Source organism: Maylandia zebra, linkage group LG16, assembly GCF_041146795.1.
Source record: "Maylandia zebra isolate NMK-2024a linkage group LG16, Mzebra_GT3a, whole genome shotgun sequence".
Classification (NCBI taxonomy): Eukaryota; Metazoa; Chordata; class Actinopteri; order Cichliformes; family Cichlidae; genus Maylandia; species Maylandia zebra.
This window is the reverse complement of record NC_135182.1, coordinates 21,176,333-21,195,766: the sequence shown is the minus strand read 5'-3', so window position 1 is coordinate 21,195,766 and position 19,434 is coordinate 21,176,333. Positions and strand designations below refer to the sequence as shown.

General features: G+C 40.2%; 3 protein-coding genes across 4 annotated transcripts in view; 2 read left to right on the top strand and 1 right to left on the bottom strand.

The window, feature by feature from the left end:
* Window positions 1–1,085: 1,085 nt before the first annotated feature.
* Window positions 1,086–7,654, top strand: dhrs9 (dehydrogenase/reductase (SDR family) member 9). The gene is made up of 5 exons (XM_004557684.5): window positions 1,086–1,234; window positions 3,635–3,951; window positions 5,638–5,896; window positions 5,980–6,143; window positions 6,442–7,654. The coding sequence occupies exons 2-5, from the start codon at window positions 3,639–3,641 to the stop codon at window positions 6,663–6,665; spliced, it is 960 nt and encodes a 319-aa protein (XP_004557741.1). The 5' UTR covers window positions 1,086–1,234; window positions 3,635–3,638; the 3' UTR covers window positions 6,666–7,654.
* On the top strand, window positions 7,101–13,065 carry rdh1 (retinol dehydrogenase 1). Its single transcript, XM_004557683.5, has 6 exons — window positions 7,101–7,223; window positions 9,770–9,805; window positions 9,927–10,257; window positions 11,225–11,483; window positions 12,235–12,398; window positions 12,490–13,065. Exons 1-6 carry the CDS (start codon window positions 7,101–7,103, stop codon window positions 12,708–12,710), a joined length of 1,134 nt encoding a protein of 377 aa, XP_004557740.1. The 3' UTR covers window positions 12,711–13,065.
* A 542-nt stretch (window positions 13,066–13,607) lies between these two features.
* Window positions 13,608–19,434, bottom strand: part of lrp2a (low density lipoprotein receptor-related protein 2a) — a 54,662-nt gene continuing 48,835 nt past the window's right edge. For both annotated transcript variants that reach the window (XM_023153013.3, XM_012920901.3), the window contains 9 exons: window positions 17,496–17,615; window positions 17,226–17,316; window positions 17,009–17,076; window positions 16,084–16,201; window positions 15,854–15,974; window positions 15,564–15,671; window positions 14,941–15,057; window positions 14,770–14,841; window positions 13,608–14,676 (listed from right to left, as the gene is read on the bottom strand). In XM_023153013.3, the coding sequence (XP_023008781.1) occupies window positions 14,506–14,676; window positions 14,770–14,841; window positions 14,941–15,057; window positions 15,564–15,671; window positions 15,854–15,974; window positions 16,084–16,201; window positions 17,009–17,076; window positions 17,226–17,316; window positions 17,496–17,615 (986 nt within the window). In that variant the 3' untranslated portion in view covers window positions 13,608–14,505. The remainder of the gene's footprint in view (window positions 14,677–14,769; window positions 14,842–14,940; window positions 15,058–15,563; window positions 15,672–15,853; window positions 15,975–16,083; window positions 16,202–17,008; window positions 17,077–17,225; window positions 17,317–17,495; window positions 17,616–19,434) is intronic.

The following is a 19,434-nucleotide window of genomic DNA, read 5'->3' as shown; positions in this document are numbered from 1 at the left end:
CCTAAGACCACCCTCACCTTAATATCATTTACTAATATATGAAGATTGAAAACAATTATACCCTTGTTCAAACTCCTACATTATACAACATATCTGAATGAACAAACTCATGTAAAATTACAGAAACTTTATTTCTTTTTCTTTTTGTCTTATTTTGCCATTTTACACTCAGTGCATCAAATTTAGATATGCATTTACGGCATAAAACTGGAAATTAACACCTTTATCTTCTAAATAAACATAAAATATTTGGGAAATTATTTTAAACATTTTTTCTTATTTTTACAGTCTTTTTGTGTGTGATAATGTTTTAAAAATCCGTAAAAATGTAAAACAAACAAACAAACAAACAAACATATATATTCTATATATTCATAGTACAGTTTTTTGTGGTATTTTATATTAGACATTAGTCGATATACAGACAGTTTTTTTGTAATTTTATTGATATTTCACACATTCAAAAATAACAAGACATTTCTGTAAAGTGTCAACATTCAGGTAAATTTGGGGGGGGGGTCTTAACACTGTTTAGGTTAGCTTAGCACAGACTGGAAACCAGCCTACTGTGGCTTGAACGGTAATAAAATGCACCTCCAAAACCTCCCAAAGCTCAGTAATTAACATATCGTTGCTTGACTGGTACAGTATGTTAGAGCTGGAGGCGGGCTGTGGTTATCACATCCCACTGGTTTCCTGGCAGTGAGACACGAAAGCAACAGTGTAGACTTTGATAGACTGATTATGGTCATTCTCTCCATATAAAATAAAGAAACGGAATGGGTTTGTGTTTCTTCAGGTCCAAGCTCTACACATCAAGAACCAGTAAAGATACAGTTGAAGACAAAAAAAGATTAAAAAATAAATAAATAAATAAATGAAATAAGTGTAATAAAAATTGAGCGAGAAATTTAGTGTCCAGGGGTTGGCGCTCTTCATTCAATTTTCAGTGGAAAAAAAACACAGAGCTCCGGCTGAAGTTGCCAGTTCAGTAATTTTTCCGCTGAACTGGCTGTGCTGCTTCTTACCCCCGCGTTCTCTCCCTTTTGGTGCATTTTGTCACGCAGCCATGGCAACCCTTAGAGTCAACCACTATCCCCGGAAGTTTCGGAGAACTGGCAACAAATTAAATAGAGGAGAGAGAAAAATGAGCTTCTTACTTCTTTTCGGTGGAGGTTCATGCCTCGCTGCGCTGCAGGTCTCATTTCATGTACTGACTTTGGAAAACACGGAAGTGAGTTGTTTTTTTATATCTTTTTTTTTTTTTTACTTACACTCCATATATGAAGTTTATCAATCTTTCCGCGCCTTGAAATTTTATATTTTATATAACAGGCGGGAAAGTGAACTAAAGGTGACGAATTTAAAGTTAATGCGATAAAAGGCTTGGCTCAGTGTTACACCCAGTAACTTCAGTTACTCGTTTATTCTGATCAGTTCAAAGGTGTGAGGCGCATTCACCCCACCACAGGTAAGGCTTTTGAATCTACCTGCAGCTGAGGAGGATAATCAACTGATTTCATAATCAATGAAGTGTGTGGGTCAAGATGAGTATTATTAAGAGAAATCTTACTGAGGAAAAAGTATCAAATACCCCCCAGGTCCCGGCTTCTAAACTGTGATTATTTCCTGTTTTCCTTCTTTCTTTTTTCTTTCTTTTTTTTTTTTTTGTTTTTTTGAAATTAACTAATTTGAATTTTATTTCTTGTTCTTGACTCTGTGTGAGAATATCACTGTGGAACAACATTAGAGATTTTTTGTTATTCCTCCAGTGTTTTACAGATATGTTAGATCCAAAAATCTAACATAAAGATGAATCCAGATTTTCAAAATTAATTAGCTTGTGCGACTCCTGCATAGCCCACAGGGCATTCCTGCCACACCCAGCTCCAGTCACCCAGGCTGATCCCACCTCCATCCCCACCTTAGTACATTGTTCCACCGGATAAACCTGTCAACTAGTACATTTACTCAAGCATTTCTCCTACTTCCTCATCTTGACTCAGGGGAACATATTTTAAAATCGGTATTTTCAACTTGGAAAAATAAAAATAAATCTGAACCTAAATTGTTGTAATTATGATACACAAATTTCGGCCTTTTACTTTAAGTACTTTACCTAACCTAACCATTCACTAGTTTAAAGACCAGGAGGATCCACAAAAACACAGGGGGGAAACACAGATAACTGGCAACGGTGCATTAGAGCCAGCATAAAATCTGTGTCAGATCAAACATGTGGATCGATCTCCTATGGTTAACCTTTGGGGAAAGAAGGAGAGCACCCAAAAGTAGCTTTAAATGTATGTTCGTGCTAATTTCTTTTATAGTGTAATATTTCTAAATTTACTCACAATAATTTAAATACTTCTTCATCCGCTAGACGAGAGTGTAAACTTCCCGTGGCCATTTCCTTTGTCTCATTTCTCAAATGACAGTAAAAGTCGTCAAAGTAATATGTGAAATTCTTCACAGCCTTGTGTTATCTCTCATTCTTTGCATTTTGCAGATGTTTAGTTTATCTTTATATTTCCGTCTGCAGTCTCACCAGTTGCTGATTGTGTTTGTAGTCAAAACAGATGATTTAATCTTTCATTCTAACAGGTTCCCTCACAGTGGCGCCATTGTGTATATATGTAAGGCCTTCATGCTACATGCTGTCACCATCTATAATGCATGATATCAGTCTGGGAGAGAAGCATCTGCCAGATGTTATTGTCATCACTTTAATCATCGGGCATTTTTAAATAATTTCACAAATAAAGTATTTCTCATTTACTAAAAAAACCCCAAACCCAAAAAGTTTAGTCTTTTTGGTTGTCTGTGAAGTCTGCCAAGCCCACAGGCATCACGTCATGAGCGTTGTAAAGCATGTTTACGGAGCTTGAGTGTGTCAAGTCACAGCAGGTTGTTAACCTGTAGTAGCATGCTCAGATGGTTTACAGATGTAAAACTATGCATGACAAATAGGAGTGTGAATGTGTGCGCAAAGTCAAGACAACATATTACAGGAATATGCAGAAGAGTAGGTGTAAGGTCATTTCCTTCATTGAAGAAAAGAGCATTAGGTGTACGGTTGGCCAAACAGGAGTGACAGGATGATCCGTAAATCACAGCATGGTTTCGTTACTGTCTATTCCTCACATCCAATGCAAATACAAGTGCTGGTTTTCTTTACAAAGTAGATTCAGATATGACGAGTATTTGTACAAAAGAGCAGCCGGTTAACCAAAGAAGAATGATGGAGTAGGCATTCAAATATGACAGGTCTTTTAAGTAATTAAAATAAGGAAAACAAGTCAAGACTTTAGAGTCATACCTTATTAGAAACCCTGTCATTCTAATAAGGTATGTAATCATATTGGCCAACCGGACTGGCACAATTCAGAACCGTGTCATTGATCTCAATGATTTAATCATCAGATGAAGCTGTCATTTATCAGCAGCCTACACTCGTAGTTTTGACCCCCTCACACAGCCGCTAAGGGTTTTGGCTCAACCTCCTATGTTATTGCACATCAACACCTATTTGTTATAATCGTTTAACCATGACCTATAATATATATGTATAAAAGTTCCCGAAGTTATTTGAATATAACCTAATAATAATGTTCCACCTTCTTCTTGACCTTAGAAAAATGTTTCTGTACATCCTCGGGCTGGTGGCTGTTTGGTTCGTTTATCGCTGGTACAGAGAAACCAAAAGAGTCTCCAACAAGGAGGACAAGTATGTGTACATCACAGGTTGCGACTCCGGGTTTGGTAATCTCCTGGCGAGACACCTGGACAAGCTGGGCTTCCGCGTGATTGCAGGCTGTTACACCGGGAAGGGTGAGGATGAGCTGAAGAAGGTCTCCTCCGACAAACTGACCACCATCCACCTGGACGTCGCCGACTCTGAGAGTGTGAGCAAAGTGGCAGCTTTCATCAAGACTCTGGTTGGACAGAAGGGTGAGTGGCTCAGTGTAAAGTCTCCCATTTTTAACTGATGAACTTAAATGTCAAATATTTGGATTACATGCCAGGAAAAACCAGGATTAGTTAAAGTGGCTGTTAAGGCAATTCATCTGTTTTCACAGTCATTTCTTTATTTTTATCGCAAAAGTAGTCCATCACAGTAATTTTTAATCGCTTTAGATAGGCGTGAGTAGAATAAATATACTAATGAAAGAATTATTCAGTATTGATTTCTTGAATAAAATGTGAACAAGACTGAAACTTAATGTAAAGGCCTTCCTTTTTCACAGTGAGGACTGTGTCAGTCTGTATACTCCTATCTGTTGTCAGTATAGTCAATAACCCAGCTACCCACCCACCCACCCACCCACTCACTCTGTTTATTCCAGCATGAAGGAAAATAAAACAAACCCTGAACAACTGAACTGTAAGAACAATGAAGCAAAGAGAACATCTCATTATGTTAGTGTTTTTATTCATCTTTAGGCACGAAAAAAATATTTTTGAACTTCATTTTTTTTTTAAAAGCATGTACTTTTCAAAGAATTTTTTACATGTCAATTTCGGTGGACAACATATGTTTTGACTTGTGAATTTGACAAACAAATAAATAATATACATTGTGTGTTGTATTTATGTGCAAGTATACCACCAACGCTGACACAAAGACAAGAAAACAGCCTTTGAATAGCTGTCCACTGTAGTGACCACTATGCGTAAAAGGGTTAATGTATTTAATGACTCAGTGTTTGGATTTGAAGTGTGCCTGCAGGAAGAGCCAGCCTGTTTAACTCATTTCCAGTCATTTTAGGGTTTGGGGCTTGTTTTAATGGTTGATGGCCGCCCCTCCCTGAGCCTGGTTCTGCCGGAGGTTTCTTCCTGTTAAAATGGAGTTTTTCCTTCCCCCTGTCACCAAAGCGCTTGCTCATAGGGGGTCATATGATTGTTGGGTTTTTCTCTGTATCTATTATAGGATCTACTGTACAATATAAAGCACCTTGTGGCAACTGTTGTTGTGATTTGGGGCTATATAAATTGAATTGAATTGAATATCAGACCTGGGAAATGAAAACAAAGTTCTGAGCCCAATTTTTAAACTGGCTTTGAGAAGTTAATGTTATGCAGTGGAAAGTGAAGTGTATCTGCAAATCATTTGACTTTATTGTAGTAGATGCTTAGCTGCTCATATCAGTGATTTTTCAAAGTGTGGATTCATGGAATTGAGTCTAGATTAGAAACCGGCAGAGCATGTTTATCACTTTAAAGTGGGCCTACATGACATAAAATGAGAAGCAAATACACAATGTTCTTAAGAGTGGTTTGCTATGATTTCACAATCAGTCTGGGTTAATGACCCAGAAACAATATCTCCCAGCAATAACACAAAGAATTTAAAAAGTTATGACATTTGAGTTTTCCCAAGGGCCACGGTTGGGGAATATTTTTGACATCTACTCTCTCCAACAGCAGTTTGTAAGGAGATAAAGTTACGTTGAGTATAAATTAGTTAATCTTACTGTTCCAGCCCTCAACAACAGTCCCAATTCTCATGTGGCCCTGTTTTTATGGTATACTATATTTCAACATTAATGATTATAACACGCAGTCCAAAGCAGGGATTTGTGTGTCCGTACTGTGGCTCTCATTGTGCTTCTTGTTGTTGGGTTTGTGTTACTTCAGGCCTCTGGGCTGTCGTGAACAACGCTGGAATCTCAGTGCCGTCCGGTCCCAACGACTGGCTCACCGTAGAAGATTTCAAACCTATGATAGCGGTCAATCTGCTCGGTGTCATCGATGTGACCCTGAGTGTCCTCCCCCTCATCAAGAAGGCCAAAGGCAGGGTGATAAACATCGCCAGTGTGTGTGGTCGAATCAGCCCATTCGGCGGACCTTACTGTGTGTCCAAGTATGGAGTGGAGTCCTTCAATGACAGCCTCCGGTGAGAGCACATCTGACTTTTCAAGCCTGTACATGCGTACCCTGTGAGTCTGCTGACTTGCAGCATCTCATTTTGTGTTTCAGTATCGACATGACACCATTTGGAGTCAAGGTGTTATGCATTGAGCCCGGGTTCTTTAAAACAAACGTGACTGACACAGCTATGTTGAAGAATAACTTCATTAAGCTCTGGGAAAGATTACCTCAGGAAGTGAAAGATGACTACGGGCATGGTTTCTTGGACACAAGTGAGATGCTTTATTTCATTTAACAGATAAGACTTACTCGGATGCATTATGTTTTCAAGCTGTTCATCCATTGCACTCCTTTCCATCTTCAGCCTGACATTGTATCTACTTTAATCTCTTCATTTCATGTGACTGTGCAGAATCAATATGCAGCAGACAAGATTTCGTGCACCAGAAGCTTTCTGGACTCTTTTCAGCTGCATTAATCTTGCCTATGATCCCGACTGATGATCATTAGTCCTTTAATTGAATTGAATCATTTTTACAGAACTCATGTGTGAAACATTTCTCTTTTTAGCGCTTGAGCAGTTGGACGAGAGGTACAGGCAGATTGTAGACGGGGACCTGATGAAGGTGGTCGGCTGTATGGAGCACGCCATCTCTGCCCTTTATCCACGCACTCGCTACTCCCCCGGGTGGGACGCCAAGTTCCTCTGGTTGCCGATGTCGTACATGCCGAGCTGGCTCTCAGACACGTATTTAATTAAAAGTAAACCCAGACCCAAAATATCTGCGCTGTAGTTTCTGTCACGTCAGTCAGTGAAGCATTTTGGGCTAATCTGAAGATTATATGGGCGTGTGTTTATTTTCTTACGATAATTATGACTCTAGACATTATTACATCTATTTAATTGATTAATAGAGCTGCACTCAGAAGAGTACATGTCAGGTAATGAAGAAACCTTTGAGCACTGACAATTAACTTTGTGTCAAGTCATGTAATAATCTTGAATGCTGTGTCATCTCACCTTTGCTAGTAAAGCAAAAAATCCTAACATGTATTCGTCCTACATATCGAAGAGTGTGCTCTGTAACCTTTAGTCAGAGATTTTGTGCTTTCACAATTGATTTCAGTTGAAAGGGGAGTGCTGTTATCAGAACCAGGGCTCATGGACTCTGAGTGTATTACACAAGCCCAAGCGTGTAACCTTTTAGACCCTCCTGTTAAATCGGACTATGACTCTGCAGACTTGTTACATAACTTCACCTTCAGCACCAGGTTTTGATGTAGAAAGCACCTTTCAGTTAATTTATATTCCCAGGGGTGAAGCAGCAGAAACATCTAAAGCTGTAACCATGGTATGTTTGTATTATTTTTATGATTATTATTTGTTCTACTATTGTACATTTAGTGGTGCTTAAATTTGTGCTGTTGGGCTCTTGGTACCCATTGTGATCACCTAGCTCAGCTAACGTCTGGATAAGTTATTGGCTGTTTATTTATTTTACACTAAGTTAATTAGCAGACTTGACAGGAGTGGCTCGATTGAAACCTTTTGTTATTTTTGTATGCGTTTTTTGGGGGGGGTTTTGTTACATTTTACTTTCAGTAGATAGTCTAATGAGATCTGATGCCATCTGGTGGATGAATGAAAATTGTCATGTTTTTAAAAATCTGTTTACCCATAGTGTAGTTTCTAACATGCAGATAGTTTGGCTTTGAGTTTTCACAGGGTTATGTTAATGAAACACAATTGGTGCACAAATAAAATAAAATGTATTGAGAAAATGCCCAAAATCGTACACATTTTTTTCCAACTGCATACTTCCTTATTCCCGCATGTTCGTGTGAGAAACAAAGAGGACAGGATTAAGATCTTTTAATAAAATCTCTCACACCACAATGTAAAAGAACATTGGAATAATTCTTTACAGTTTTATTGTTCAAGTATATCGCTGAGTGTCTATAAAAAGTAATGATCCAGTTTTTGGTAAGTCTTTTATAATCGTGAGCTCTAAGCAGCATTTTCCTGTAGTTTGAGCTAACAGATGTCAGATAAATGGGCTGTAGTTCTAGTGCTTATCAGTTCAGTTTGAGTTCTCAAAGCACTCTCTCACTTCAAGCTTCATTCACTCACACATATACACTTTTTTTTTTAATGCATAACATTCATGCACACACATCAGGGGCAAGTCAGGATTTAGTATCTTGCCCAACGATACTCCAGCATGCAGACCAGGGGGGCTAAGGATCAAACCACCAGCCTCCTGAATAATAGATGAACTGCTGTACCTCCTGAGCCACATCCGCTCCCTCATATATTCCCCTCTCAAATGAGTTCTAGGATAACATAATGTTACCATATGAAATCTGGTAAAGCAGAAGTAAAAAGTAACACATGAAAGGTCAGTAAACCTGTGCTCACAAATATGCTGATTAAATCTCCAAAAGTTGATTCTGTTCATCTGGACGTAGCGTTTTGTGGGAGAAGCGTTTCGACTGCAGGTTTCCCCGATCTTATAAACAGTACATTTGCATAATGACTGAAACCAGCCCACTGAAGGAACAATGGGCTGGGAGGTCAGTTCCTTAATCTTAGTTATGCAAATCCTCATGACCATTGATCAACAACCACCGACCAAAACCCACTGATCAAAGACAACTGATCAATGGCCATGAGTATCGTTCACAGAGAGTTGGGGAATGGCTGCAATCACAGCATTGTAAGATGGCGAAAGATGTACCCTTAGGCCCCCTCCTCGATTCAGAGATGGTCTTTCCCTTTTCACATAAATGGCCTCCTTGACTCCGCGCTCAAACCAGCGTTCCTCCCTGTCCAGGATGTGCACATCCTCATCCTTGAAAGAGTGTCCACTGGCCTGTAGGTGTAAATAGACTGCAGAATCCTGGCCTGACGAGGTAGTTCTTCTGTGTTGTGCCATCCGCTTCGCCAGAGGTTGTTTGGTTTCCCCGATGTATAAATCCTGGCAATCCTCCTGGCACTTAACAGTGTACACTATGTTACTCTGTTTGTGTCGGGGGACCCGATCCTTGGGGTGGATCAATTTTTGGCACAGCGTGTTTTGGGGTTTAAAAGCCACAGAAACCTGGTGTTTAAAAAAAATGCGTCTCAACTACTCCGATACTCCTGACACATATGGGATCACTACAGGTTTTCGCTTGGGGAGCGGTTGTCCTTCACTCCTGGATCGGCTGGGGCTTTCTTTAGGTGCCTTTCCAGCTTTTCAGTCATTATGCAAATGTACTGTTTATAAGATGAGGAAACCTGCAGTCAGCTGAGACTGAAGAAGTCACTTGGATGAGTGACGAAACGTTTCTCCCACAAAACGTTACGTCCAGATGAACAGAATCAATTTTTGGAGATTTACTTACCTGGATGATTGAGAATGCATCAAGACATACTGATTAAATGTATTCAGTTTAACCTTCCAGCTTTCAGACCTGTGAGGGTAGATGCCAATTTTCTGTTTGGGTGAACTGAACTTCATTTGGGGACATATTAATCAGGTGTGGCCACATTTTCTTAGATCTCAGTCTGTTCTACTCAATACTGGGTTAAGGGCTCACTTAGTTGTGAATGGCTTTAAAAGCTATGTAATTCTGCCATAACCAGTTGAGCCACAAGGGGGAGCTGAAGCTAAATAATAGCAGTGGCGCCCTGGTTTGCTAATGTGGTTACAGGCTTTAACACTGAGACAAGTTTTAAATCTTTTATTTAAGTGTTAAATTGCTTTATTCTTCGATGTCCAGAACTTTTATGTGATGCTCTGCTTTATGAAAAATAAAACGAGGCTAAACAAACATTAAGAGGCCGTGTGTATAATTCAGGTTTCATTACTGCTGCTTAAATGTTTTGAAATGCATCCCAAGTTTCTCCCACCAGGTATTTACAGACCGTCTAGCAGCTTATTTGGCAGGGGTAAGACGATTTCTCTGTTTTTGTATAAATTAATTACTTTATCCAGAGATTAAAATAAAGTAGAGGATGGCATTATGAATGTGTGAAGTCTTTCATTTTAGTTGTAATTTTTGTGTCTTAGGTAATCCTGTCACACCTGGCCCTAACCTGTGTTTTCCTTCTGGCCACGCTCGCTGCCGTCCGCTGGTACATCAGAGATTCCTACAAGGTTGATGGTTTCAGCCAGAAACATGTGCTCATCACAGGCTGTGACAGCGGCTTTGGGAATCTTCTGGCCAAACAGCTGGACCGAAAAGGTTTCCAAGTCATGGCCGCCTGCCTCACAGAGAAAGGTGCCGCAGACTTGGCAGCGGCTGCCTCCCCCAGACTGAAGGCCTTCCTGCTGGATGTTACGGACAGCGCGAGCATCAGGAAGGCGGTGGAGTCTGTGAGCAGAGAGGTCGGAGAGCGAGGTGAGCCGGGCGGACAGCAGGGGGTGCACACTGATAGGGTGCCAGTCAGAGTGAAGCACTGGGAGAGATAAAGCCAAGCTGGTCCATCCCGTCATCAACCCATCATCCTCCTACTGATACATGTAACACATCTTGCCTTTTAAGGGAGAAACCTGCTTCTGACATAAATCAAGACTGTAGACTGAGATCTGACTACCAACTGTGGGACAGCATGTGCTGAAAACAAATGTTATTACTGATGGGCAAAAAGTAATTCCATCATTTGATTTTATCTATGAAAAAGATTTTTACTGAAAAAAATAAAGGTGGCAAATGTGTAAAACAAATGCCATAGATCAGTTTGTCAGGCCCATGCTCTATGTAAGTGGCTCCTAACCTTTTTATCTTATAGATCATTAGAAAAGAACCCATATGTCTGTTTTCACCTGCTTCTCAGATGTTCAGTGTGTCAATGACAGATTTTCACCACATAGATTTTCAAATTTTTCGAAACCCAGGGGGCAAAAACATCTGATTTTCCACAAGAACCAAACAAATTTTACATAAGTTGGGAAAAAATACTATTTTGTATGCAAAAGATGTCCAAAGTCATCTCTGCAATGAGTCTACTCCAGCAAATAGGAATTATAGACCTGGCTTCATCCAACATTCAGATGCATATTAGCACACACACAAGGAAGTTTCATGCCATACTTACAAAATGCCTACAGAAAAGGATACAAACCAAAATTTGGCCAACCTGTGTATGTGGAGCATCTCATACTCTTCTCTAGGGTTGAACATAGGTAGCAGATTGATCAACTTGTACTAAAACCTTGCACAGCAGGTCAGTGTTTGACATCTGGAGATGCAGAGAAGCATCTGCATGGGCTGTAAGCAGTTTAATCTGTCAAGATTACAAAGCAAAAGATTTAAAAGATGAAGGTCATGAGCTGTTTTCTGGTGGTCGTTATTGTGTATCCTGCAGGTCTGTGGGGTCTGGTGAATAATGCAGGAAGATCGACACCCATCGGCCCAACAGAATGGATGAAGTTAGAGGATTTCACAAAGGTTTTGGATGTGAATCTGTTAGGAGTGGTTGACGTAACCCTCCAGTTTCTGCCTCTCTTAAAGAAAGCTCGGGGCAGAGTGGTGAATGTAGCCAGTATTCTGGGACGACTGTCTCTCACTGGTGGAGGATACTGCCTGTCCAAATGGGGAGTGGAAGCCTTTTCTGACAGCCTCAGGTATGAACATGTGGTTAAAAACATACTGCTGAGGTGGGGTTTTTTAAGTCATAATTTAAAAAAAAGAAAAAAAAAGAAAGGATTAACACTTGGGTAGGCAAGATGGTTTTGGTGACATTGGACCAATAAAATAATGTGAGTGTCCTGATGCTTTGGTAACTCCACACTACAGTTAGTTACGCATCTTTTAAGGGGAGATCAGGAGACTACTATAAAGCGATGTTAGCAGTAGTTGAAAGAGCTGAAATCTTCAATTCACTTTTATTCAGTTTTATTTATATAATATCAAATCATCTCAATGCACTTCATAATCCCCCAAAATACAGAGAAAACGCAAACAATAAGAAGCCCCCTATGAGCAAGTACTTGGCGACAGTGGGGAAGGAGAAACTCATTTTTAACAGCAAGAAACCTCCAGCAGAACCAGGCTTTAAGAAACACTTCCAAAGCTTTTGAATTCATGCCTATTTTCAAATAACAAATATTTGATATTTGTTATCTGTTAATGGACCTTTTGTCCAAAAATGGACCCATTGACCTCTGCCTATAAAAAAAAAAAATACATACACATAAAAATACACATAAAAATATAGTAAAGCAGAAATGACATCTACCACAGTCTAATGAAAGTATCAAAGGATTGAAAATACTCACATATTAACTATGCCGCAGCATAGTACTGATGGAGAAGTGCTCAGTAAAATTCTTTCACTTGCTTTCAAGAGACACGCTGTCTGCTTTGTCTAACCAGGAGGGAAATGCAGCACTTTGGTATTAATGTGAGCATCATCGAGCCCGGTTTCTTCAAGACTAACGTGACCCGCATTGATCTTATTGACGCTAACCTGAGGAGACTGTGGTCCCGCCTCCCTCAAGATGTGAAAGACTCATATGGAGCTACATACTTTGATGAGTGTGAGTAAAAGTGCACTTTGTTTAAATCAGCTACAGATCAACTAAACAGATGCTCTGTAAGATCACTTTTATCTGATTATTGATCTCTCAGATGTGAAAGCTCAGACCTTCTCCATGGGACTCTTGTGCAGTCCGGATATCTCTAAGGTGACGAGGTGCATGGAGCACGCGCTGACCGCTCGCTTCCCACGCACACGTTACGCAGCAGGCTGGGACGCAAAGCTTTTCTGGATCCCTTTGTCCTACCTCCCTTCATTCATTGCAGACTTTATAGTCAATTTGATTCTCCCTTCTCCTAAACAAAAGATGTAAATAGCAGACAGCCTTTAACATCGCTGTAAAACTTTGTATGACTGTGTCATTACTTCTCTCCTGTGTATATGTTGACCATGTTCACCCTAAGCTAAAGCTGATTGAGATTTTCCCACACAGCATCTCTAGGGGTTAGAAAAGATGATTCAAAAAAAGATAAAACAGTAGCTCAAATAACCACTTGTTAAAACCAAGATATACAGAAGAGCATCTCTGAACACACAACACATCAAACACTGAAGGAGATGAGCTAGAGCAGCAGATGACCCCACCGGGTCCCATTCCCATCGGCTAAGAAGAGGAAGCTAAGGTTACAATGTGCACGGGCTCACCAAAATTAAACAATACAAGACTGGCCTGTTGAGTCTTGATTTCTGCTGTGACATTCAGTTAATCGGGTCAGAATATGACATAATTAATATGAAATCGTGGATCCGTCCTGTCTTGTATCAGTGTTTCATGGTGGAGGTGGTGGTGTAATGGTGTGGATCTAAAGGACCTAAAGTGTGCCACATATTTAAGCTCATATGTTTGAAATTGTTTAAACACCACAGCCTATGGTGGCGACTTCCAGCAGGACAACACTAACTCATTTAGGATGTTGTGGTAGGGGAGATTCACACCATTAATGTGCAACTGACAAATCTGCAGCAACTGTGTGATGCTATCATGTCAATAAGAACCAAAATCTCTGAGGAATGTTTCCAGCATCTTGCTGAATCTGTGCTGTGAAGAATTAAGGCAGCTCTCAAGGCAGAAAGGGGCAAACATGGATGAACATGACCCTAAATCTTTGTCTCCCTCTATGCATTTGTTTGGTGTCCAAGGCGTAGCCCCCAGACCTCTCTAAGATCTATAGATGGACCGTAACAATAAAGTGATGAAAAAGAGACCAAGTTACAAAATAAGAAATTTATTCATGCACGTCTCAGCAGCAGAAATTGAATCCATTTGGACATTTCCTCACAGATAACATTTTTTATTTGTCCTCATTATGATACAACATAGATCAATCTGTAAAGAACTTATTAGAAAATGTCTACATCTGTATTCTTGGGTTGTATATTGCTCTTTAAGATGATCAACTACATATCCACGCAATAGACTTGGGCACATTCAAGTACTGTTCCAAACTAATTTGGCCATTATTCATTTCAGTAATATCACTAAAAAACAATCGTATCAATTCAAAAGTCGCAAAGGTGATGTAAGGTAAAAATGAGTTTGATTAAGAAGGATAAAAGTATGCTTTGCACACGTATTTAAGCCTATGCATCTGTTTATATTGGAGCACATACTGAAGAGATATAAAATCGAATCTGTCTTGCTTCAATTAAGCCGTGAAATGAGGTATATATTCAGTGGTGAAACAGATATTATTACCCATCGCATTTCTCCAATTTCCTTTGATCATTTTGTACATTCACAATGCAGCTCGCCTTTTATATGTGTTATTTTCTTCACGCCAAACTATTTAGGATCTATTCCAGAATATTTCTGAAAAAAAATCTTACTGTCCAAATTTACAAATATACAACATATTTATTAACATTTCTATCAGCAGCTTCAGTGCAAAGATATACATATCGTACATCAGGATAAAGAAACAAAAAACATTAACACAAAATTGGCATAAGAAATGTCAGAAGGCATAGTCACGGAAGACGTTTTTCTTTGTTCTATAGAAATGTACTTCTCTCCTAAAACGATTTGAGTTTTGTACACAGGCTGCATAAAAAAATAAATTCTGTGCAAAGTGTGTTTCATTTTTCAATTCCCGTCCGCAAGAGAGGGGTTATACGTCACTGTCCTCTTTAACGAGGTTGGCCGTGTCTTTGAAGCTGTCCTCGGTAGGCGAGAAGGTGTTGGGGCGATCCCTCTTCTGAGGTTTGGCAGGGGGGGCAAACGGAGATGGCTCAGGGGCAGAAGAGTCCCCGCTGCTTCCTACGGGCTTTTCATCCCTCATCTGTAAAACAGCACAGACGGTAAAAAAGAGAAGCCCCTCCCCACCCCAACTTTCTGTTTAATTTCTGATATCTTAGAAAATGGCCGGACATACCTCTGAATATGAAGGGTTTTCAAATGTGGTGCTTGGCTTTAATTTTCGTTTGAATAAGCTCCACTTTGACTCCTGCAAACAAAACACAGTCACTGAGGTGGCTCCATGCACGGGTGCTTTAAAAGTATTTAAAGTAGATTTCTTTTGACTTTGTGCACGTATGATATTCACATGGACAGGTTGGGTGCTGACGGTAGACGTGTTTACCACGCCTACGCTCGGGTCTCCACGGTAAGTCGGGTTTACAAAGTTGTTCTCCCGCTGATCACTGCTCACATTCACAGTCACCTGTTTTAAAGCAAAAATGTAGCAGTTTATGATTATAAATCAGATTAATTAAAGGTTCATAAAACACAATCTAAAAAAAATACACAGCGATGTCTTTGTGGTTTGTTTTTTCCTCCTTTGTGTAACATAATAGAGGCACCAGATTAGTGTTATTTTGGCAGCACAGGATCTCCAGTAGTTCCTCTTTATATTGTTCATTTCTATTTCATAATAAATGTATAGTATACACTTTGTATAATAGTCATAAGGAGATACTAACCCAGCCTCAGAGGGTCAAGGCTTAATGTGGTGGGATGTAAGTATATTATCTGCTTCTATTCTATTGTTAATTTGTGAACCTCTTTCTTTTTTTTTTTATTTATTATTTTACTTGGTTGTTAGTCAAAATGATTTTAGAGCCAATTTCAATTCCTATTCGTTTTCTTTAATTAATTTCTACAAGCTGTGTAGGTCTGAAAGTCCCTGCTCTAACCTGTAAAGTGCAAAAGATATTCATTTGTGAGTACCTGCGTGGCATGAATAACAGCAGGGTCCCCAGACACGTGACCAGTGGCATACAGTGGGTTCTCAAATGTAATCGGCTGCCTCCCAGGCTCCATGGCAAAATGATCATCCTATGGGGATATTATAATGGTGAGATTGTTGATATAGTTATTACTGAACTTTTAAATATTTGTTAAGCTCTCAAACAAGCACTTCTTGAAGTTGTACGCGAACATGTTCAAAAACGCTGATTTTGTACTTTTAGTGATCCTGGAAATGATTAGCTGCTTGTATGCATTTATCCAAGACTCACCATCTGCATGCCTGTGTCAATGAATGACACTCCAACGTGTGAGGGTCCGAGATCCACATTATCACCCGACCGAAACGTCACCCCATTCCCAGTGTCAGCGGATTTCACCAAGCTGCTGAGGCTGAACAAAAACAAAACACAAACACCTGAACTTTGGTCTGAAATCTATACCGTGAGCTCCATCACAGTTTTAACTGAAAAAAACTGAACCGAAAAGAAGTGGTAGAAACCTGGGTAGTTTGGGCATGGAGGGGATGAAAGAGCCTGTTCGTTTGTAGTTGAGGAAAACTCCAACAGCCAAACCTCCAGTAATCAGGATGATAATGACTGCCAATAAAATAGCTACAGCTAAAGGAAAAAGGGGGTAAATATGCAGATTCATGATACAGGACATTCGCAGTGAGATGCAGATCATTAACGTGACTAATAACATTTTGGTGACAAGCCCATTAGTGTTTGTGACTTTTAGCAGACCTGTTAGTTTATGTTAAACATTGGTCAAACTAATGTGTTAATTAGCTAGCTATTAAAAACTCTGAGATTTCATCCACTCAACAAATTCTGCAAATGCTGAGCCAGAATGTTCCCACCTTAAAATTTTAGGCAAATAAGCAGTAAATAAATGTGACGTCTTCAGCATGCATGCAGGAAATATTGCTTTAAGTAGAGCTTGACTGATATAGGATATAGGATACAGGACTGATGCTGATATTTGGTGATTTAAAAAGCAGCCAATATTTTTCTGTGTGAAACATTTATGTGTAGTTATTTATGAGCTCTTACTAAGATAATATGACAATGCAGTTTATAAATAAACTTCTTTTCATCTCTCAACAAGTCGCAGATTACTGGATCTGCTCAGATCAGCTGGTTGTTGCTTGTCGCTTTCCAAACAGTGAGTTAGCGACAAAAGTCGCAGAGTGCCCTCTGGTGGACAAAGTATACCACTCGTAACGTAGTTAAATCAGAATCAGAATACTTTATTAATCCCTAAGGATATTGAAAGGTCCCGTCTCTTCTTTAAATATTTCTTCTTTCTAATGCCAATAACAATATAGTGGCAAATAGCTGCTACTGGCTAACAATAACACTGGGTCTAGTTTCAATACTAAGACATTAAAAAATGTTAGTTAGCTTATAAGTAAACGACCATACCTGTTCCTGCTGGGGCACCCCTCGACTTTCCCATCTCACAGTAGCTGCCCACATAGCCATAAGGACATCTGCACAGAATCATGATCAAATGCGATAACAATCTTTAGCCGCAGGAAAACCTCACTGGTAAAACAACCCGAAGTGTGCTGGAAAATTCCAAAGATATGAGGTATCACTGACAGCGATGGGTAAAAATGGCCGTGGCACATGAACTCACTTGCACTTGGGCAGGCCCCCTTCATCAGTGTAGCAGGTTCCACCATTCATGCATCTACATGCAAGCGGCATTGCAACAGGAGCCTCAATGGCTGCAGGAGCAAAAGCCAGGCGTACCAGAGAGTCAACAACAATGAAACAATATCACAGCACAGTCTCTCAAAACCACACAGGAGCAGCCAAGCACGAGTGGAGGATGGATGTATTGATGCGAAACCCCAGCTTATGTGAGGGTGCAGACAGTACATGCACTGCAGTTGTTGTTATTTACCTGCGTCACATTCGTTGGAGTCAAACTCCACCGGGGAGGAGCCTTGCGGGCAGGCACAGGTGTATCCACCAGGTCGAAGAAGACACAGGTGACTGCACACATTCTTACAAGGGTTGGAAACTAATGACATCAGAGAGCGAAAGCAACACAGTGAGCAAAATAAAAGTATTTTGGGAAATATCTTAAGCTGGCAACACATTTCAAGACATATTACCACTTCACTAGTCCTCATCTACAAGAGAAAACACTTAAAACTAAGCCCTTTATAATTACATTGGTCCCTGTGTCTGTGCTTAACTACATAAAAATAAGTTTAATGTATTGTGCTTCCTGCCTGAAAATTAACAAATTGCAAAGATTTGTGACTTCAAATGATTTCTACAGAAACTCAATTTATCTGGATCTCAGTTTTATACTCGCAAGTATGCCTATTGTCAGTGAGGGTTTAGGTTTTTCAAGCTTTATATTAGTATTCTTGGATTGTTTGCCTTTATTTATTTGACAGAACAGCATACAGTGGGGCAAAAAAGTATTTAGTCAGCCACCGATTGTGCAAGTTCCCCCACCTAAAATGATGACAGAGGTCAGTAATTTGCACCAGAGGTACACTTCAACTGTGAGAGACAGAATGTGAAAAAAAAAATCCATGAATCCACATGGTAGGATTTGTAAAGAATTTATTCGTAAATCAGGGTGGAAAATAAGTATTTGGTCAATAACAAAAATACAACTCAAGACTTTGTAACATAACCTTTGTTGGCAATAACAGAGGTCAAACGTTTACTATAGGTCTTTACCAGGTTTGCACACACAGTAGCTGGTATTTTGGCCCATTCCTCCATGCAGATCTTCTCGAGAGCAGTGATGTTTTGGGGTTGTCGCCGAGCAACACGGACTTTCAACTCCCGCCACAGATTTTCTATGGGGTTGAGGTCTGGAGACTGGCTAGGCCACTCCAGGACTTTCAAATGCTTCTTACGGAGCCACTCCTTTGTTGCCCGGGCGGTGTGTTTTGGATCATTGTCATGTTGGAAGACCCAGCCTCGTTTCATCTTCAAAGTTCTCACTGATGGAAGGAGGTTTTGGCTCAAAATCTCACGATACATGGCCCCATTCATTCTGTCCTTAACACGGATCAGTCGTCCTGTCCCCTTGGCAGAAAAACAGCCCCATAGCATGATGTTTCCACCCCCATGCTTCACAGTAGGTATGGTGTTCTTGGGATGCAACTCAGTATTCTTCTTCCTCCAAACACGACGAGTTGAGTTTTTACCAAAAAGTTCTACTTTGGTTTCATCTGACCACATGACATTCTCCCAATCCTCTGCTGTATCATCCATGTGCTCTCTGGCAAACTTCAGACGGGCCTGGACATGCACTGGCTTCAGCAGCGGAACACGTCTGGCACTGCGGGATTTGATTCCCTGCCGTTGTAGTGTGTTACTGATGGTGACCTTTGTTACTTTGGTCCCAGCTCTCTGCAGGTCATTCACCAGGTCCCCCCGTGTGGTTCTGGGATCTTTGCTCACCGTTCCCATGATCATTTTGACCCCACGGGATGAGATCTTGCGTGGAGCCCCAGATCGAGGGAGATTATCAGTGGTCTTGTATGTCTTCCATTTTCTGATGATTGCTCCCACAGTTGATTTTTTCACACCAAGCTGCTTGCCTATTGTAGATTCACTCTTCCCAGTCTGGTGCAGGTCTACAATACTTTTCCTGGTGTCCTTCGAAAGCTCTTTGGTCTTGGCCATGGCGGAGTTTGGAGTCTGACTGTTTGAGGCTGTGGACAGGTGTCTTTTATACAGATGATGAGTTCAAACAGGTGCCATTCATACAGGTAACAAGTGGGGGACAGAAAAGCTTCTTACAGAAGACGTTACAGGTCTGTGAGAGCCAGAGATTTTCCTTGTTTGAGGTGACCAAATACTTATTTTCC